We start from the raw sequence: 22443 nt of genomic DNA, 5'->3' as shown, positions 1-22443 counted from the left end.
GCTGTAGAGAGAAAATGCTCTTTAACAGGTCATAAATACATAAGTCATCCTGATTATAAGATAATAGTTAGGAGATTCTTTTCCTGTTCAATGATCTGATAAATGCATGACTGCACACTGACAGCTGGAGATAAAGGACGAGACGTGTTGCGAGGAGAAAGGAAGCCAGCGGTGTCGTCGCCACATTCCTCCGCTTGCATGTGGGACGGACATTTTCAGTAAAACTCAAGTATGCATTGTGCATTCTTACCAAGTGACACATTCTTTGGCTGCTACAAAAGACAATAACACAATGTGATGCAACTGAAGTCAAGTTAGTAAAAGGCTGTATTAGACGGCAGTTGCTTTATTTAAAAATGTACATTAAGAAAACAAGTTGATGACAAATCATCCATGGTGGGCTTACTTTAAGGGTGTCATGCACAGCTTGTGATCAGAAGCTAATGATTATGTTCTTGTCTGTCTGAGGTGAGCTGGCCTGCAGGTTGTCTTTGACAGGAGACATGGGCTCTCCTTTCTTACACGCCACAATCTTCTGGCAATTTCTGAAAAAAACAAGTACAGTTTTAGAGTTTAGTTCTTTACGTTTTTACAGAACTGCATCCTATTTCGCTGCGTGCTGAAGCATGTGTCGTGCATGCAGAGACTCACACAGAGGGGTAGAGCTGTACAAACCAGTGACAGCTGATGCGCAGCAGCACAGAATCGGATGCATTTGTATTATTTGGCACCTTCATTAAAGTGTTTATAAAGTCATTATAAATGGTTGAATAATAGTTTTACAACACAAATTAGAATTTCTTTGTCTTTGATAAACCAGAGAGTCTGCCGATCACACTTTCTAATACGTCAGGGGTAAAAACCAGCAGTTCCCCTTTAAAGTTTGTTGGTATGGAATTCTGCTGCCGCCACATGGCGGCCAATAAGAGCGGGAACGGTGCAGAGAGCCAGCTGTATTTACCCGAAGGCGAATGAGCGTGGTACATACCTTTAGTTGGATTTCTACTAACTCAGTTTACACAGGGAATACTAATCATCAGTGGACTTCTTAGTGCTTGTATCTCTTTCGCCAATTTGTTGTTGACCGAACTTTCATGCAAATGTTTTTTTCCGTTTTATTGATTCTCTCGGAACCTTTTCTATGTTAGTTGGAAGAGTCTCCTGAACCTAAAAACAGACTCTAGGCTTCTAAGTTAGGAGCTAATACAGGTACACACAGTCCAACTGCAGGACGAATAGACTGAAAGGGGATTTTGTTACTGCTGCTGTTGCTGTGAATGATCGCTGTTTATTCTCACTGTTATTTTGTGTTTACCATTACTTATTAGTTTGTGCTCAAATTACCCCGTGGGACATTACAGACCGGACCACTGGGTGCCACGCTACTACCAGAAACACGCTGCTCTTTGTGTCTCACCGTATTTCAGTGTAAAACATAACATTGAGTGGCAATGAAGTGGGTTTCCCAGCACACGGTTGCAGACACCACTGGGTTTTGTTTGCATTCGATGAGGTGCACGACCAAACACCAACACAGCTTGCAGAGCTGCCCGGAGTGACGCCGAGATGTCAGCTGACTCACAGAGAGTCTGTGGCATGCGCTCATTCAGTGCGACCCCCAGTGGACTCATTAGGAATAGTACCTACTTTTATAGAAATGCTCTAATGCTAAGGAAAGGAGCTTCAATGCTTCCCTACTTAGTTCCTTCAGCAGAGGAACCACTGCACCCTTTACAAAAGGAACGTCCCACAGTTCCTCACAGCGAAAATACTGATTACTGATATTAAATAGTGACTTATTGTGCACGAGAATTAACGATCATGACTGAGAAACATAAATAGATCATATGAGAAAGCGTTAGCATAACTCACTTATGTTGCAGCCTTGCTAATAAAGTAATAATAATTAGAACCTGCTTGTTTTATGTCTGCAAGAACTCCTGAAGGCGTCTTTGTAGTCCGACTTCATAGAAGTTGCAGTTTGGCTGCTGCACCCTGACGTCACTAACATCAGAACTACAGCTTAGTGCAGTCGGACTCCCTGAACACCACGGCTGTCTTCTCCTAACTCCTCATGACTTCTCCTAATCCTTTCATTGTTTTACAGAGGTGAGGGAAAAGTGGTTAGGAGGATTTCTTTTGACAATTCTAATCCAGCCGGTCGAGCCTGTAAATCTCACACCGGCAAAGCCGTCCGGGGGCCTGGAACCTCTAATTGAAAGCAGAGGCACTCATCCGTTTTGTTCCAGAATGTTCTATGATGTTTACAGAGTCCATTGAGTATTTCTCTTACTTTTGAAAGCTGAAATTCTTCCAGAGGCTGCTGATGGTGGGCTGGACTCCAGGGTCGTTTTCATTGTTGGAGGAAGAACCCGCAGACCTCCTCCTCAGCCCGCTGGCCCTGGCTGGGCCCAGCGGGCGCGCCTTCGCTGACTGACCCTGGCTGCTGGACTTTGGTTTCGACAGACCTGAAACCTAGAGGGAGAAAGACTATGTCATGTGTGTGTGTTTTTAAGAAAAACAACTGAAATACACACATATTATGAACAATGATATAATAGCATTACTACAAACACAGGCACATTGCAGGGACATGTCTCTGCAATATGCGCCTGTTTGAATGGAGCGTATAAGGTTCTCAAGGGGTCGCTGGTAGGCGGGCTGTGCTCCGGATACGGACCCAGACGTCAGCCTATTCAGACCCGGACCTACAACTGATGGATACTTGACAGTCATACATTGGCAGAAGAATATTATTTGTTCATTCTTTCTGCTTGCGCTACAAAACCACTCACGTAAGGTCACACATTGTTATCGTCAATGCATGACACCACTACAAGACCGAACATACTTATACATCTACATCTACTTATACAACTTATACATACATCTTTTGAGCAAACCAAAGAGACCAATGTGATCCGTCCCCATGGCTGTCCTGTCCCGTCGTCTCCGAGGGACGCAGTCCTCCAGGAGCCAATTTGGAGGACACACCCGATCTATCATTTGCAGCCAAGCATATCCCAGCATGCAGTGCGGGCCGACGAGGATTTCATTTACTCAGGAAGGAGGCAGGTGAACCAACAGCGGGGAGGAGTCCACTTTTAAATGGAACGTTAAGTACCGCATTTTCCGCACTCCAAGGCGCACTTAAAAGCCTTTAAATTTCTCAAAAAACGACAGTGCCTTATAATCCGGAGCACCTTATATATATGGATCAATTGGTTACTCGGTTGATCCATACTGGTCGTACACGGCGCTCAAGGCGCTCTGCCAAACATGCCAAAGCTCGTCTACGACGGCGAGATGCTGAGCGGCGCTCAAGCGCGTGAGATACGGAGCTGCTTTCAGGGCGCGTCGGAGAAACAAAGCTGTTGTTCTCGCCGAGCACTTCATGAGATTAAAGAGCGAGAGACGGTGCCCTTTTCTCTACAGTAGCTGAACCATCTTAACGGGGAAGATAAGTTATTATAAAAGGGGCCCTTTTTCTCTAAGCGTAATGAGTGACATGTTTAAAACTATATTAGTTTACTTGTGTGTCTGTGTGGAAAAACAGAACTATGGGACCACGCAGGCACAAACCCACCTTTGATCTCAGCACAGCAGCTTTCTGATCGCACTCTGTCAAGTGTGTGGGACTCTGCACCGACTCAGAATCTTTGCTCGAATTCATTTCCATCTGGAAGTAAAATGAAAAACATGTACAAAGTCGTGCTACTAAAATATCATTCTGCATACGAATTCTCTAACCATGAAACTCTGATGTGTGTGTGAATGTGACTCAACCATAAGGGGTCTACAAATATTTTTAAAAGGCAGTGTAGATGTGTTAGAACGCACAGTTTTAGCATCCTCCTGGCTGGAGGAGGGAAATCTGTCGACGAGCATTTCCTCTTTTCGGCAGGAAGTGAGGTGAGGCTGAGAGAAGTAGGCGCTGTCCTGTGAGGGAGGCGAATCTTGAAGGTCCCTTTGCACGGAGGTTCCGTCAGCGGTCGGACGAGAGGGCGACACAGTCTTTGTGGAAAAGGAAACACTCTCCTTCTTATACTGAAACTGCTGCAGGGCGGCCAGGCCTGAAGAGGACTTGGGCATTATCGATTGATCAGTCGTGGAGGAGCTGCCTGACCACAGGAATAGCCTGGGGCCCTGACTGGCTGTGCTGGGGGATGTGGTGCTGGGGGAGGCAGGCGGGCTGGGGGTGTCCACAGATGGAATGTCTGGAACATCATTTTCAATCAGGGTAGTGGGACTCCCTGCGGTGGGCTCTTCTGGCTGAGGTAAATCCTCCTTAGTGATCCGACTGGCTGCTGAAGTGGAACTGCTGAAGAATCTACACATGGAAATAAGTACAACAACATCAGGATAATGAAAGACTGTGCTGCTTAAGCAACAAGTGTCCCTGTCAGTCAGGTGAAGTGGTCCACCACTAAGAACTCAGCTGGGATTCACTGTGAAGTCCATGTTGGTTTTAGATTTGCTTTTCTTTTTATACCTTTTTTCCCTTCATTTCCAGACAGGAAGTGAACAGATGAAGCTCTTGTCCAGCACTCCACGTTTTAGTGCGTTTTATCTCAACTATATAATTTGGAGACCTTCGAGAAGCCTTGATGCATAATGTGTGTTTCAGTGCGTCTCCTACTTGCAAGTATTAATAAATATGAATTATTAATCCGGTTTAATGATGACAGTTCTACAATTGATTACACACATTTTTAAGATTAAATCAATATTTACAACTATTTTAACTGAGCAAGTGTGAAGGGAATACTATTGTTAAAAATAGCAACTTCATGAAAATCATCATTGAATTTTGCTCATTACCATGCAATGCGTGGAGGGAGCCCCCCCGCCCCTCCCAGGCTCGCACCAGCCATCCCTAATCCCCCTCCCACCCCATCGCCGGGTCCGTCCGCCCATGCATGCACACACTATTCAACCAGCCGTGAGTTTGGGGATTAAATCCCGTCCATGATAAATGTGCTAACTGAGTAGTTTGTTAAATCATTGATCTCATTAAAACAATGAGCCTGCTGATAAGCCAATCGTTGGGTGCGATGTCACCTGCTGCGTGTGAGGCTGTCCTCCTCGGCGTGCTGGTTCCTCCTCTGCAGCAGGGTGGAGAAGCAGTTGCGGGGCCGAGGCGGACTGGTTAATGTTGGCGTGTCTGGATGCTGGTCTGACTTGGAGCGCTTGTGACCGGAGGACGAGTACTGCTGGAGCACATCCTGATCTGATACACTGGAGTCTATAGGAGGAAAAAGATCAGTACATAAGTACAGATTCCATTAGGTTTTATCACAACGCTTATTTTTAATCCCTTAGTTTGAGCTGTTTCCTAAAAGGAAAGATAACTAAACTAAACTAAACCGCAATACACTGGAAAACATTGGCTTTACAAATGTAATATTGGTTTGCACTTTGCGACTGTGGCTGAGTCGGGTCGTCCTCCAATCAGAGGGTTGTCAGTTTGATCCCAGGCTCTGCTAACCCGCATGTCGATGTGTCCTCGGGGAAGACACTTAACACAACATGCTCCTGTAGCTGCGACTACAGTATGTGTTAGTGACGGATGGGCAGGTGTCACTGTGTGTGGTTCTCCTGTCATCAGTGTATGAATGGATGTGAATGATGTCATGTAGTGTTAAAGCGCTTTGAGTGGTCGGAAGACTAGAAAAGCGCTATACAAGTACGGGCCATTTACCATTTAGCACGTTGTTCTATTCATTTCTTTTATATTCAAATTCTCAATTGTTTGCTTGTTTTTGATTTATGATAAATGCACTGTACTTTTCTAGTGTTGCATCCACCCAAAGCTCTTTAACACTACATGTCATCATATACACACTGATGACAGCCTACCATGTAAGGTAAATACTCCTGCAGACAAAAACAACATGAATAAGTCAGGACACTGGTAAATCCTGACCGAGTGAACCAGGCAGACACCCTGACACCATGTTTGTAGATGCATCAAGTGGCTGCGTATGTCCACAACAACACACACACCATTGTGCCTAGTAACCAATCAGATTTTACGCTGAAGGCTACTGACACAATCAAAACACTGCATGTTGACATCTCACCTTCTCGTGCTCTCTTCCCCTGCAGCTCTCTGGCAGACCGCTTCAGACCAACCAGGCTGATGATTCTCTCTTTCCCCCTGGTGGGGGGAGGCCTGCCTGGGGACACAGAAGACATGGACGGGGCAACTGCTGCCTGCTTTACGCCTCCACTCCAGATACTGGGCCCAGTGGGGGCCGCTGAGTGGTTCCAGCGGTGACTGCAGGGTTTAGAAGGCTAAAAATAGACATTTGCAAAGTTGTTTCAAATCAAATCCCATCACACACTTGGTTAAAGAGATTATCAATATTGACTGATCTGGTACCTGTGGCAATGGTTTATCTGGGCTGAAGTTGTCTATCCTCTCCATGGTGTTGATGTCAAGGTTTCCCAAGGCCATCTGCAAGCCTTTGTCATCTCCTAGATTACTGGATTCCATGGCGTCAAGGATAAAAAACATAAAAAAATCTCTTTTTTTAAATAATGTGTGTATATTTGATAAAGCGCTTTTTGCTTTACATACACAAAAGAGAAAGACAAAAAGGGGTAAAGAAAAACAAACAGAACATTTTGGTAAGGAAAGCTGTGTGGAATGAGTCATAGTGGGGGGGCAACAGGTGAAGGCCAGTTTGAAGAGGTGGGTTTCGAGGACGCTGCGATTGAGGGCAGGAGGATACAGTCCAGCGTAGCTGAGGGTGGCCGGGTCGATGTGCTCTGGGTACTTGTTGAGAGGTACCACCTTCCTCCTGACAGGATCAAACACCAGTTGGTAGAGGAAGGTGTTGTTGGCTTTGACAAACCCCTCAATGTACTCCTCAGGGATGACTAGATTCATCTTCAGATATTGGCCCATCTTCCTGATCACCTGAAAAGGCAACAAAAGCTCATAATAAACCTTCTGCTACTGGACCACTGCTCCCAGCCTTTACTAACTAACTAAATTCTGGCAAAATCAGACTACATCAAAAATTCCTTCAGCTGAGACTACAGCAAGGCCCCCAGCAGCAACCGGCTTACTGCAGACCAGAACAGTGCAGATACAAACATCCTGCTGCTGGCGGCCCAGGCTGTCTAGCTGGGGAAGCACCAGAGAACCAGAAAGTCAGCGCCGGGTGTATGCAACGTGTGACACGCTGGCCATAAACTCTTCTGGGAGAGTAGTGGATTTCAAAATGTGCAGTGATATTAGCACAAGTAAAGAGGACACGTACATTTGTGGTCAACGGTTTACATACACTTGTAACGAACATAATGTCGTGGCTCTCGAGTTTCCTGTTATTTCTACTAGTCTGATTTTTATCTGATTGGGATTGAGTGATTGGAACAGATACTTCTTTGTCACAAAAAACATTCATAAATCCTTGTTCGCGAGGCGCTCGAAGGTGTTTTCTACTCGCTCAGTCGCCATGGTCTCTACATCTAGATGGTTACAAACCCCATCTTTGGATTGGCTGAAGTGATGCATTCACACAACTATAGAAGCCCATTTCCGCACTACAGAACAGGGAAAGAAAGTCGAAATTATGAGATAAAACGTCGTCAAAACACAAACGACGTGTTCTGTGAATGCATCACTCCAGCCAATCCAAAGACGGGGTTTGTAACCAATTCGATGTAGAGATACCATGGTGACTGGCTCCGCCCCCTTACTGCCAAAAAGAACAGCAGCAAGCGTGTAGAAAACACCTTCGAGCGCGAGCAGAGATTAGCCTCGCGAGCGAGGAAGTTCACGTTCCGCGAGCGAGCAAATATCTCGCGCGAGACGGAGATTTGCTCGCGGATGTTTGCTTTACGCGCACGCATCAACCTGATTTGCGCTCTCAAATTTTGACAGTGATTTGCCGCCATAACCCGGTTTCCCCCGAAGCAAGTTTGGTGTTTTGGTGGTCTTAAAAATGAGGTGATTCTGGAATCACAATTTTAAATAGCAGTAACTTTCCAAAATGAATAATCTCCCCACCTGGTCTCACCTTGAGGATATCAGGGTCTCTGGCCAGTCGCAGCAGTTTGCATGCTTTCCCCAGGCCGATGCCATGTAAGGAGGCCAGATAATCGCATCCAGAGAGGATACACATGTAGCGAAACTTCTCCTCAGTGAAAATGTTTCCCAGAGACTGGCAGCGGCCCATGTTGCTTTGGTCGATCTCCAGGCCATTTCCCTGCTTGTCCATCTTGAGGATCACCTGCATGATTGTTAAAGACGGTTGCATAACAAGTTAGCGGCAGCGTAAAGGCAGTTGTCGCTCTACTTTATGGTTGCGCTTTCCTAAGTTTAAGGTATGGAATTGCGGTGTGTGATGGTGTTATTTTTTTTAATTGAGGCTAACGAGCAGAAGTCAGCCTAAACTACACCGGCCTATTTTTATCCCGCTAATTTGGGTGATGTTTGCCGGTAGTTTGGTAATCGATTAGTAAATCGGGGTTGAGATTATGAAGCAAATCAGTGTGCTCTTAATTGTGAAATCAAGATAAAATTAATGGAGCTTGCAGTGTTGATCAATAAACTTAATTTATATATATAAATATGTTGCTGCATTTTTGCTTGTGTCATTTTTACTCCATCATGCTGCACAATATCTCCACATCACAGTGAGATATTTCCAGTTAATGTGGTCTGATTGCCAGTAATGTCTGGTGCATAATGGTGAGGCCTGACTAGCAAGAAGCCTGTTTGAAAATTAAAATGGTTATCACCAATTCCAATTAACTGCCATATGCTCCATTGGTCTTTTAACAGTTAGAACCTTGAATTCAGGTCGAGTCTTTTCAGTTTCTCAAACTAGATTTAGATTTTTGTCAGGTTTTGTTGTGAAAAATGTAATTCTGAAAATAACAGGTGATGGGGTTTCTTAACCTCTGCTGCTATAACATCAACACTCTATAAATAACTTCTCCATGCACACGTTTCGCATTAAAACATCTGGTTCATGTCTAAATGTGTATGCAGCTGGGAATGCTTCCGCTGGATGGATCACGACATACCTTTTTGCATCCGAATGCCAGCAGGTCAGAGTCTTCTGTGATGACAGCCTGGGCCAAGCCAGATCGAGTGAGGAAGGCTAACTGAGCATCAGCCTCATATGGCGCCACAACACAGTCCACACCTCTCGCCCTAGCAACCTGGTTTACAAAAACATGTTCTGCAGACCTACACCCACACGCAGCTTTGCTGAATTGCTTATGGAAAAAGAATATTTCATAGAAAGCATGGGACTATGGGGTCTAAATGGTCAAAATGTAATATTTTCATAGCCTTTTTAATGTTGGCTGCGTTGATGCAACCCAGAAGAGACCCAGTAGGGGCCTCTACTGGGTCTGGTTGAAAAGTAGTTCAGCTGACTAACAGCTAAACTACTTAGCTGTATAAAATACAAGTTAAAATAATTTAAGTGCTGTCCTTTGACGGCCCATGTGAGGAGATTCCGGGTCAGCGGCGGTCGTGGAGCAAAGGAATGCATACGACGGGATTCCATGTGGCTAGGGAGTCCTCACCTTAATAAGGTTATGAGCCATGGTTGGGGTGATGTTGATACAGCGGGTAAAACAGTCTCTGGCCTCAGACAGTTTGCCATCACGTAGAAGCTGTCGCCCTTTCTGAAGGTTGGCTTCTCTACGCCTGTGAAGGACATGAAGGAAACAGAATGAATAACGGCTGACTTATTTGGTGGTGGAGGGGCTGTCTCTGTACATTCCTCTCTGCACCTGCACACATAACAGCGTTGCTCTGCTGCTGCTGTTTAGAGTGCAGTCCTTCTAATTGGGTGTGCTTGTTACCAGTTGTGGAAAACACTGGATGATCGTGATGAACATGGTGTAACTTTCTTCACTCATTAGTTCATTTTCAACCAGCTAAGCTCAGCCCACAAAAGTACACTTTGTAGATACTGATCCCTTTCTATGTGGGATAGTCAACAATAGGACCAGATCTTCACTTCACATATCTGAAGCGACTATTTTATTCTTTTGCTGCCAATTTGCCATGTCGGATGTAGAGCCAGCTTCCCCTGGGAGGAATATGTTAAAGTTATGATGAAGAACAGAAAACTGTCAGATAAAAGGGAAAACTATTCAACCACTCAATCGTTCAGTTTCAGAAATACCAGGCCAACGGTATTTATTCATTTCATTTGTTGGTCTTATGTGCCGGTTTCAAAGTAATGTGACCAGTTCACACAGGGTAGAAAACAGACGTAAATGACAGAATACATATTATAAAGAGATCAACTTGGAGGATGGAGTTTTTGCATAGAACCTGCTTTGATCTTTGCTGAACATGCATTCAAACTAAGTTTTAGTTTCGACAGGACTGATGGCTTTTCAAGGACTCGTGAGGTTGTCGATGGTGCTGTCCATGAAATGTATGTTGTGCATCTAAACACCACTGCACAATAAAAAGAAATATACTCACTCTCTGCGAGACTTTTCCACTTCTTTTTTTGAAGGCAGATTGCGTCCATCAAACACCAGAACTGGTTTGACACCGAAGGCCAAAAGCATTTCCACAAATTTCATGCAGTACCACACATACCTAGGATTGAATACATCAAACTGTCAATATTAGTTCTGGAGATTTGAACATCATTGTCAGATTACCTTTAGTGTAATTGAAACAATAGACAAATTGTTTTAAATATCATCAATTTGGCTGTATTTATTCTGGCATGGATAAATAGAGATCTGGTTTCATGCAGTCAGCTGAAAGGTTCACATAGAGGACATGTTGCCTGGGCTGCTTGGATCGTTTAGTTCCAACTATGAATCCTTGTGAGCGCAATAAACCAGTTTACTGTTGTCCCGGTGTCTAGCATGTCTGTATAGTGTTAAAGATATAGTGATATCAATTATACACGTACCATGATGTGATAAGTTGGCTGTTTTAACAAATAAACAGAAGCCCACTAACAATTACAAAATGTTCCCATATTTCTGAAATCATTTTTATTTTACGTTCAGCTGCAATATAAAAAATGCTTACTGGTCAGTTGGTTCTCCTTTAGCGAGTTTCTCAGCACATGAAAATGCTCCTTTATGCAACCAACAGTATGTGTCCACAGCCACAGTCTGGCCTTTGTATTTCTTCACGCTGACGGGCTCCGCAGCATCTTTAATGAACTGCAGCAGTCCAGAGATTCCCATTTTCTGCTGCTGAGAGGAGCCACGCTGATTCAGCATCTTTAAAAGAATCAGGAAAACACTGATGTTAGCCCTGCGATTGGCTGGCGACCAGTCCAGGATGTACCCAGTCTCTCGCCCCATTGACCCCCCCCCCCGTGCAGGATAAGCGTTTTGAAGATGAATGGATGGAGGGAAAAAAGTAAGTGCTCAAACTTCCACAGCAATAGTAGATTTACAACATCACCTTCAGCTTCACACATGTCCACACATGCAAAGACTTTAGACACATTCAGTTTGTTGGTTTCTGTTCTGTTTTGGAACGGTTTAGGGGACAGTGTATATCTTTATTATAAGAAATGTTGGATCCGCTCTGCATCAAAGGGTCTTGATTCATTGCTGCACAAATAGTGAAATAGGTCCGTATAGTATTTCAGTTCTGTGTGTCCAGATTCATGATTAAAAGGGTTTATAATGCTGCAGGATGCATGCCAGTATTCATTGATGATGTAGCCCTAATTGCTCACTGACAATAAGCAGAAACAAAGGATCCAGTCGTTCTTTGTGAACCGTGGTCTTGTGGGATCTGTAGGTCACACATTATGGAGTTACTGCACCGCGTCACGTGTCCCACAGCTCAGGTGAGCAGCACTCAGTAGCTATTGGTTGACCTCAAGTTGGTGATGGAGGGAGGGGTTCATATTGAGTTTACTAATGGAAGATGGAATTCTGTCACACGTTACATTACGCCCCTTCTGATGCCTCAAACACGTCGAATTCCCTGTCAGGAATATCACGTCATCGGTTCTTCCCACTGTATCCATCCAACAGCAAACAGGACCCAACACCTCAAGGAAGAATAAATGCCATCGAATGATGCAAAAAGACTTCTATATATCAATATGGAAGTCCGTATTAACGTGTAGGTTCATAATATCCAGTATGAGTATCGTTACCCTACCAAATGTCAAATAGGTGACAAACGACAACAACGGGCATCCGTCGTCTCAGAGAAACATTCATTTAAACTAACTGAAAGACGTCGACAGTTTCTTCGCTCCATATTGGCAACTGTGGCTGCAGCCCACGTCAAAGATTACACACAGTGACCTAAACTAGCAAAATGAATATAATGACGAATGTCAACGTAAAACTTACTTGTTTCCTTCTACCTTTGGTGTAATCGACACATGCAGGCAGCTGGGCTGAAGGAGTTGGAGCGAATTTACTTTGAGCGGCAAAAAAAAAATCCACTATGTGCTTCCGCTATTGGCCAGTTGGCCGGAAGAGGAGGGTGTTATGGTAGGAAAAGAGATGCGCTCCAAAACCTGACCGCTACATCCCATTAACGTACTTATGTAGTTGATGTGCTAACGACCTCTGGGTTGTTTACTCTGGTTCATCACCATGCTAGCTTCTGCTGTCTGACCACCATCAGAGAGAGATGCCGTTGTATACTCGAGTCCGCATACTTGTCTACATGTACAGCTAGTGTCCCCGCACTGCCTCTTGAAATGAGGCACGCCGGTGTTGATACCGAGTTCTCCCAGTCGTAGGCGGCTGGCGGCGGTTCGATGGGCTGAGGGATTGTGCCGGCGCGCTAAACGCCGCAGAGAAGCAGAGACAAGCAACCCGGACCCATTTAATAAAGAAGCCCACATAAACGAGCCTTTTCTCTACAGTTGACAACTTAAAGATTACGTTTAGATGTAGCTCAGCATTGTTTGCTGGTTATAGTCATACATTAGGAATTGAACAATTAACTAATTGATTAAATAAAATGTATTAAAAAGTGTTTAGGGGATTATAACGCCATGAGAGAAGTGTAAAATGGTTTGGTGCTGAATGGAATGTTGAATGACTTAAGAATTGATGAAATCTTTTTTCAATCAAAAGTACCAAACAAATAGCACAATAAGTGACACCGGGTGGATCCTTACCATAAGAAAAATCCACGATATGGCGTCGTAGCAAAAGGATTGGACTTTTAGAGAGAAGACCAATCATCAAGAATTTTGTTTCTTTGGTGTTTGGATATAACTTCACACGTCAATACATAAAACAATACATAATAAGCCATGCATCTTTTGATTGTCCTCCGGCTGTAGTTTAGGGTCGTACTCTTCTCTAGAGTCGTGATTATCCTCGGGATCCCAAAAGGTCATTTTAGACACCAAGTTTCTAATAACTAGGTCTCACTATGTGAATTGGTTATGATGAGGATTTTTATCCTCATCACTCATGCTGCCGGTCATACCCAATTTATGCAATCACATGACTGTTTAAAGACCCAAAGCAGAAATAATCATAAGCTGCATTTATAGAATAGGTGAAAATAACCCATTCATACATTACAACTGCATGTTATTGCCCCAATAATATGGGATGATCATAGGCATGTGTGTAAAGGGAAGAGTTGTGGGAATTACACACATTTTCATTCAAAAATCTGGAGGCATGACATGGTTGGCAAGCTAGTTAGGGCTCCTATAGTGGCAAATGATTCTAGTATCTTCACTAGCGCTAAGACTGAGCCAGAGAGCAGCCAGAACATCAGGGAGTATAAAGGAACTCAACCTACAGCCTCACGCAGGTCTTAATTAGAGGTTCAGGTTGGCGGTTTCCATACTGATCAGGTGCTGTCAGCGGCCATGTGACATGGTGGCTGTATTAATAAGTCAATACACTAGAAGTAGAAGCACCGGTGTTTGAAAATGAAATGAAGTGCAGCCATATTTTACTTGTCAAGCAGAAAAAGGTGCATGTGGCATTAATGACATTAATAATATCTGAATTCACACTAAATGAGCCAGTTTACACTCACTAGCTTACTGGGACACTTATTTACGCACGTGCCTTTCTTTCCAAATGTCTGCCATCAAGATGGTCTATGAATAACAATACTTTTCGTGTTATCCTTAGAACACTAGAATTATACCGGTGTGGTAATTAATGAGCAGGGCCCTATAGTGCCTGCGTGCAGAATCAGATTTTCATTACCCAATTATGGTGGCAAATCAGATTGTCCTAGTGAAATTCATGTTTAGCTTATTGTCTTCTTTGTTGCAATTTAATTTGATGCAACATCCAAGTGAGAGGTGAAGGGAAAGTCTGTAACTACGAAGGTGTGATTTCAGAGGCACTGGATACATACATAATATTATGTGTTGTATCAATATTTCACTTTCCAAATAGTGGTGTTGTTGCCAATATCGCTCGTACGATTCTTAATTGTGTGCGTACATGCTGGGGGATGATAAAAATACAGGTCATGATTTACACGTCTGTCAGCAGTTAGCTTTTGTTTTTTGGTCTTTACTCAAGACTTATATACTTTTAGGAATGAAAAAAATAGTTTAGGTGTGAATAAAATTGATATTAACTGTTTGTTTGAAAAATGTTTACATTTTCGGATCTTTATCAAAAACTTTCTGGATATGAAGGGCCCCATTAATGTTGTGAAACTTTCCAAGTCTTAAATGACTCATTTACTATTTATCTCTATTGTCAGGGATCATGTTTTTGCTTAATCCACTCTAAACACAGTTAACTGACCACTTGTTTCCTTTTCAAGTAGAATTTCTGACAACTCCTTTACCAACTGAAATTCCACATTCATTCCTCTTTTCTTCATTGCACCATTATCTGCCAAGACAGAAACCCCCATTCAATCGTCCAATATTGTAAATCCATAATGTATTATACTATCTTCTAAGTGTCTTACTACCCAACATCCCAAATACAGATATCCTTCATTGCTTGAACTGATGTTCCAATTTAAACGTTCTCGTTTCACTCCAACAGACAACATTTAGCCCAGAATTTAGGAAATTCGGTATTGTTCCTTCAACTTCAAGTCATAGACCTTCTCAAAATCAAATCTCTATCAAAAATATTGTTATTACACCTTTAGTTACTCTTTTACAGTCGCCACTTCCAACAGTATTTTCTTTCTTATGATCGAATGAACTCTACACCCAAATCAATTAAGTGCTGACATGTTACAAACAAATGACTTGTTACGTAAAACGTGGGATTATTTTTTACACGCATCGGCTGGTGAATAAAATAACGTGTATATGTTTTCCCGTTGAGCTGGAGTTCCTTGTTTCCCACCTTATGTCGGGACGTGAACGCATCATAAAACGTGTCCCACTTTGCAGCTTCCGCTGCACTTCCGGCTCGCCAAGCGGAGCCTGAACGAAAACAAAATGCGATAGTTTAACTTCCCCGATGAGCTGTGATCAATGACGACGCTGTTAACGCTGCTCGGCACATTTCACTGTCTGCGTGTGTAAATGTCACATGTCTGTAGCTGAGGCGTTTGGCAGCAGTCACGATTAACTATGCAGTTCTCTCCCTCAAACGGAGACTTTACGTTCGTCTCTTCGACGGAGGCTGAAGGTAAGCTAATGCCCGCAGTGACACACGGCTAGCAAGGCCTACGAGAGACAACCCCCCCGTGTAACGTTACGGGACGTGTTACAGTCACGCAAGTACTCACGCAATCAGTGTAAAAACACGAACCGTCGCGTGGGTCCACGTTGTGCTGTTCGTAACAGCCACGCGAACGTCACCTGTTTAAATGAGCATGCTATCGTTAGCTCTGCCAACTAACGTCGTTCAGTACCTAACAAAAAAGTTCAATATTGTGTGTGTGTGTGTGTGTGTGTTCACAGCCGACCTTTACTGCTGTTATTGATTGACTTATTGACTTCACTTATTTAGTCTATAAATGCTGTCCAATCATTGCAATTGTATGTAAACCCAAAGATAATGAATTCACAGGAAGCTAGCAAAACATTGTCCAAATAATTAATGATTCCTTTTTCTGCTAATTAACAAATCGATTGTTCAAATTTGATTTTGTTCACTCTAATGTTCAATGATGTTTACGTGGTAACTGCATATCTGATATTGTCAGAAATGCATTAATAAAACTTAAGCTGTGTAAATTGTTGCTCTATGATTAAATTATTAACTCTGCAAACCAACATGTTTTCCACAGAGCTCAGCGGCACCATCAGTGCCCCGGATATCAAACTGAACGTGGGTAGCGACAGCGGTAAAGATCCATATGCAACCACCTTCCTGAGGCAGCGAGGCTACGGCTGGTTGCTTGAGGTGGAGGAAGATGAGAGGGAAGAGAGTAAACCTCTTCTGTGAGTAAATGTTCTCTTACAGTAAACTCGTGCCGTCCTTCAGTGGCCTCAGGAAACGACACATGCCTTTAGAAAAAAGCACATGCATAAACATACTATTTAGGTACATTTTATTAGATTTTGTCATTATTAATTCCCGTGAAAGCAACGTGCATCAGTTAATGCACTGCAGGCATCAGCTTTAGAATACCAACACAGCATACTCAGCAGTGTTCTATAAAAAATATCGTAGAAAAACAATGAGGCCACTCGCTGTTGCAAAATGTTGCTCCATAGTGAAGCCTCTCTTACCTCATAAAAAGTACATTCACGGTTCTGCATCAACATACAATCTGAATTATCTTGGGTAGTGTAAACGGATGTGGCATTTGTCATTATAACCAGTGAAAGGCACAGCAGTATCATTAGTCCATGGATATATTTCCATTAAACTGACTTTCAAATGACACTGTGGCAAAAAAGCAGCGAGTAGATTCATCAAAGCGGTTGGGCTTTTCCTGAGTATTTGGCCATTTAAAACAATAGATGACCTTCAAAACGTGTGTGTTCAACGCTTTGAATGCGTTTGGTCATTTAATCGTCACCAAGGTAAATGTGCCAAATAATTGTTGGATAGATTTTGTGGTTCTGGCTTTAGTATCAGAGACAGATTTAACTCACTGGTGCAGATCTGATGTCAATAAAAACACTTTTTCTTTTGCATATTCCCTCGTGCAAAGCTTGAAATTGTAATGTTGTCTGTGTGAGAAGGGAGGAGCTGGACATCGACCTGAAGGACATCTATTACAAGATTCGATGTGTGCTGATGCCAATGCCATCGCTGGGTTATAACCGGCAGGTGGTCAGAGACAACCCGGACTTCTGGGGCCCTCTAGCCGTGGTGCTGCTCTTCTCCATGATCTCCATCTATGGGCAGTTTAGGGTGAGTAGTTAACACAATAGGCACCACTGTCATGTCCGTCATCCTGGTCCGGAATTGTCTTGACTTGTCTACTGCAGGAACTCAAATACCCATAAGCTGGTATCTCCCATAATCAGAGGTTTTAGATGGAGTGTGAGGCTTTTTATCAGCTGGTACATTTGGATACAAACCATAAGAGAAGCTTACTGTGCGACTAAAGATGGTAATATCAGTTTCTTTTTTATGTACTATTGGGTAGACAGCCCGCTGCTTATATTCCGTTAATGATCTCAAAAGGTCTATCTCCTTCCTCCTTTCTCAGTAATGTATCTGCGTTACACGGTTTACCATGACCAGCCCCAACTCCACCAAAGCATGAAGAAAACCGCAGACCTGTGGTTAGAGTGCACGCAGCAGAACCGGCTGATGCTACGCTACGATTGCCCAGTCTGTGTTTGAGGGGCAGGATTGATTTCATGTTTTTTGTCCCCTGTATTGTTTGGGGCTTGTCTTACGTGTTTGTGCAAACGGTTGTTGACCAGTTAAAGGTAGAAATCCTTCAGTTTACAGACCCGTTTGTGATGATTGAGTATGTGGCTTGTTTGGTAGATTGGATTGTTATGATCGCTTCTCACACTTTAAATGAACATCAACAGGATAATAAAGCGTGCTTCTATTTTGCAGGTTGTGTCTTGGATAATCACTATCTGGATTTTTGGGTCTCTAACAATCTTCCTGCTGGCTCGTGTTCTTGGTGGTGAAGTAAGTAGCACAGCCTGACGGCAGGTCTGCTCAGGCAATCCTCTGAGTGGTTCTCACGGAGTCCTTTGTTATCGTGAGCAGGTTTCCTTCGGCCAGGTCCTTGGAGTGATCGGATATTCCCTCCTTCCCCTCATCGTCATAGCCCCTCTGCTCGTAGTCATTGGAGGGTTCGAGGTGGTTTCTACCCTCATCAAAGTGAGTAAAAGACCACACGTTGCCAAAAACACCTCAATTGAATTTTTCATCTCATATTGTCAGTTAATGGGGAAGCATAATCCCCTTCATTTATTAACATCCCTAATGATTACATTTTCCAGCAGGGATCATTATTCCCTTTTTCTGTAGAGTGAATCGCTTGTATTATTTTCTGTGTAATAATTTACACACCGGCACCATATTCATGGACATTAATTCCAGAAAACACAAGTCTTATCCCATTCAATCCCAGAATGGACAAGATGGCTACTCTGGACATGCAGGTATTGGTCAATGCTACATAAGGCGAGGTGGGGAGTCTGACCGTAATCCTCACGTGGGCAGGATAAATGGTTGAGGAAGAGAAAGTGGCACAAACAAAGCATGAGGCTAATCAGAAGGGCAGAAAACATCTCATTTTTGCCTTGTGGGTTAATGTGTGATATTCTCTTTTTATTAATATGTCAGATAACAGAGTTTGAGTTACTATTTCTCTCCACGTGGATTAGTAAGGTACAGTATCGGTCAAAAGTTTGGTCACACCTTCGCATTCAATGGTTTTTCTTTTGTCCACATTCTATATAAATATTGAAGACATCAAAACTATGAAGGAACACATAGATTATGCTGTAAACAAAAAAGTGTTAAATAAACCAGAATATCTTTGATTTTTGATTCTTCATCGTAGCCACCGTTCACTTTGATGACAGCTTTGCACACTCGTGGCATTCTTTCAGTCAGCTTCACGACGCAGTCACATGGAATGGTTTCCATTAACCGGTGTGAGTTTATTTCTGGAATGTCTTGCCTCCTTAATGTGTTCGAGACCATCCTTGGTGTTGTGGAGGCCCTGGTTGGTGCATAGTTCTATTCAGTGAACAGGCCTATTCCACTACAGTTCTAATCCAGATTATTGGAAGAACTGCTCAACAAAGTAAAGAGAAATGTAATGTAAGTAATGACCATCATTACTTTAAGACAGGAGTCAGTCAATCCGGAGAACTTGCCGAGGATACATTCAATAGAGTTCCCAGACTCGGAAACTTCAGATTAGAGCCCACATTCAAGTTCAGTTCAAGTAGCAGACACATCTCAACGTCAGCTGTCAGAGGAGACTGCGTGAGGCCTGCATGATTGAACCTCTGCAAAGAAGCCGCGAGCAGGATCAAGAGGAAGAAGAGACACAAGGAATGGACGTTAAACCAGAGGCAATCTGTACTTTGGGCTGAGGAGTCCACGTTTGAGATCTTTGGCTCCATCCGCTGTGTCTTTGTAAGGCGCTTTAAAGGTGAACGGATGGTTTCCACATGTGAGGTTCCCCTCGTGAAGAGTGGAGGAGGAGGTATGATGGTGTGGGGGCTTTTGCTGGTGACACTGTTGATGATTTATTCTAAATCCAAGGCATACTTAACCAGCCTTCTGCAGCGACATGCCATCCCAAACACACGTCCAGGCTCTGTAAGAGTGACGGGCATCTCCGTCAGATGACCACCTAACCCCATTGAGATGGCCTGGGATGAGTTGGACTGCACAGTGATGGCAAAGCAGCCAGCAAGTGCTCAGCACCTCTGGAACTCCTTCAGGACTGTTGGGGAACCATTCCATGAGGTGAAGACTCCCACGAGTGTGCAAAGCTGTCATCGAAGCAAAAGGTCTAAAATATCAAACATATTCTGGTTTGTTAAGCGTTTTTTGTTCACCGCATAATTCCATGTGTGTTCCTTTATAGTTTTGTCGTCTTCAATATTAACCGGCTGTATCATCCGTGCCACCCCCCCCCCCCTCTATAACTTCAATGGTCTGGCCTGCTTCTGATCAAAGTGGGCACTATCTGGACCATCATTTACTTGATGAAGATCATGCTGTATTGAAGAAGACTTTAAACTACAGATGGAATCTGTAAACTAATGTTTACAATATTTACTGAGGGAATAAATCAAGAGAGAAGTAGGGACATTTTCTCAGACTTCTATAGGACCAGAGGAGTCGCCCCTTGGTGGACAGTAGAGATTATGCAGCTTTGACACATGAAGCTCTGGCTTCACTGTCCAATCAACTGACTCCTGAAGGTTTAGAAACATCTCAAAGAGGAATGAGCTCAATTACAAGTGTCATAGGGAAGTGTGAATATATCAATGTGGTATTTAAGTTTTTCCTTTTTATGTATTTGGCCAAAACCTGGTGTTAATATGGGATTCTTTGAGTATCGAAAGATGAGAAGGAAAATGAATTCAAATGTTCTAGTATGCTACTTGAAGTGATGTGAGTTGTGTGGTGGACATATTGATGACTGAATAAGCTGTCTCTGTCTTCCAGCTGTTCGGAGTGTTCTGGGCTGCTTACAGTGCTGCTTCACTGCTCGTCGGAGATGAATTTAAAACGAAGAAACCCCTTCTCATTTATCCCATTCTCCTTTTGTATATCTACTTCCTGTCACTATATACTGGTGTGTGACTCGACCAGTTGAAACTGGACCGTTCCATGGACACGGGTAGAAAGGGGCAGCCTAACTACAGAACCAGGATTTTTTAAAAGGGGTTTGATTTCTTTTTTAACTGTATTTCATTGTAGACGGTGGGGATTTTAGAAATATATAACAATGTACATAGTTGTGTCCCTCTTTAGTCAATAAACCCAATATGCTTTTCCAGCTTACACGCCAGGACGAAGACCTTGTCGTTATCACCCAGGGCTGTATATTCATTTAATGGTATATTTTGTACAACTGAAGGATTTGGTGCCAAAGGTGGTGAAGAATTCAACAGAAGAGGAAGCACTACAAAGAAAGAAAAAGATAGTTTGAGCCTAATGTTACGTTTCATTTAGCTGTTGCGTTAATCCAAAGCCACTTACAATCTGTGCATTCAACCATGAGGTTTATTGTGATGCACTGTTGTGTTGTACTTTTCAGTCTTGTTTTTCTTAATTTGTGGGTCGTAATAGCAGAGTCCTGTTTGCCAGCCGCTTCGTACAGGAATATAACCATTTGATCAACATTTACACTAAATCAATAGTTATTTGGCACTTTAACATTAAACATCCGGTGTTTCCTTTTTTTCTTTATATAAAGCAAAGCACAAATGATTATTGTGTTTTTGTTCAGAAAGACGTGTCATGAAATACATTCAAAAGCCTCTGAGGGCCTCAATTACTGTCCAATGAGACCTGAAGGGTTTCTCTAATGCGCTTCTCTCTGAGTAGTTGGTTGGTATTGTGGTTAAAGTCTGGCGGGGTTAAAGATCAGCATCCTCTGGGAACACAACCACAACATCTGGCTGAGGTTGAGCACCATCCACTGGACCCATCTGAAGCTTCTGGTGGGTTTTACATTACTGCATATATATATATATATATATATATGTGTGTGTTCTGCTCTGCTCTGTTATTTGTTGTGTCACTGTCAGCCTGACATCTCTCTCCCTCTCCTGTAACTTTGGTCCTGTTCTTGTTTTGTTCTTGACTCATGTTCAGCGCTTCATACATGTAAACCACAGAAATCAAGTTCTGCAGATGATACTGCAGATGCTGTCTTGGGATTGTATGCTACTTTTAATGACATTCCTGAAGGTGACGGGCTTAAATGGGATTTTTTTACCGGTTTCATGCAACACCAAAAATTCATGTAAAAGTGACATCATGAACCCAGTGTACACACACGTGAAACGCTAAAGTGCAGTGAAGGCAGCGGTGTCAATACAGAGAGCCTCAAATGGGACTCGCCAGGCTGAGTAACAAGCCACCTAACTTTCAGACAAACAGCTCTGTGAGCCAAACGCGAAGCGTCTACAGGCAGATGGGAATTTCATTTTCTTTCACAGGTATTTGGTCGTAAACTAAAGTGAAATGGAAAGTTGGACTTGATCAAAAGTATGAGGATCACAAGTTTTGCAAATTCTAGGGTAACAGGGTCAATGATAGTATGACTGTGACACAAACCTGCAAGCTCCCATAGCAGTAACCTGCTGTCGTTATCATCCATCCATCTGCAAACCACTTATCCTGCACACAGGATGGACAAGGACTGCACAGGGCTGGAGTCTATCCCAGCCAACTTCGGCCAAGAGACCGGGTACACCTTGGATTGGTTGCCAGCCAATCGCAGGGCTGACACGGAGACAACAACCACTCACACGGATCCCCAGTGCATGTCTTTGGACTGTGGGAGGAAGCCAGAGAACCCGGAGAGAACATGCAGAGTCCACACAGAAAGGCCACTGGGCGGAGTGGAACCCAGGACCTCCTTGCTGTGAG

General features: G+C 43.3%; 2 protein-coding genes across 3 annotated transcripts; one reads left to right on the top strand and one right to left on the bottom strand.

The window, feature by feature from the left end:
• Window positions 1–330: 330 nt before the first annotated feature.
• On the bottom strand, window positions 331–15830 carry exo1 (exonuclease 1). 2 transcript variants are annotated; one of them, XM_040179195.2, is made up of 14 exons: window positions 15677–15830; window positions 11036–11232; window positions 10469–10588; window positions 9553–9676; window positions 9043–9180; window positions 8031–8243; window positions 6738–6925; window positions 6386–6488; window positions 6084–6297; window positions 5062–5245; window positions 3841–4330; window positions 3587–3679; window positions 2294–2475; window positions 331–545 (listed from the first exon to the last, which is right to left on the bottom strand). In XM_040179195.2, the coding sequence occupies exons 2-14, from the start codon at window positions 11230–11232 to the stop codon at window positions 434–436; spliced, it is 2358 nt and encodes a 785-aa protein (XP_040035129.2). In that variant the 5' UTR covers window positions 15677–15830; the 3' UTR covers window positions 331–433. The 2 variants fall into 2 exon arrangements, with proteins under 2 accessions (XP_040035129.2, XP_040035127.2); XM_040179193.2 differs by lacking the exon at window positions 15677–15830 and adding an exon at window positions 12331–12638.
• Window positions 15313–21276, top strand: yipf4 (Yip1 domain family, member 4). The gene is made up of 6 exons (XM_040179196.2): window positions 15313–15576; window positions 16181–16334; window positions 17085–17256; window positions 17920–17997; window positions 18079–18192; window positions 20509–21276. Exons 1-6 carry the CDS (start codon window positions 15519–15521, stop codon window positions 20644–20646), a joined length of 714 nt encoding a protein of 237 aa, XP_040035130.1. The 5' UTR covers window positions 15313–15518; the 3' UTR covers window positions 20647–21276.
• The last annotated feature ends 1167 nt before the right edge of the window (window positions 21277–22443 follow it).

The sequence above is a fragment of the Gasterosteus aculeatus genome, chromosome 6 (assembly GCF_964276395.1).
Source record: "Gasterosteus aculeatus chromosome 6, fGasAcu3.hap1.1, whole genome shotgun sequence".
NCBI lineage: Eukaryota > Metazoa > Chordata > Actinopteri > Perciformes > Gasterosteidae > Gasterosteus > Gasterosteus aculeatus.
This window is presented reverse-complemented; position numbering and strand designations above follow the sequence as displayed.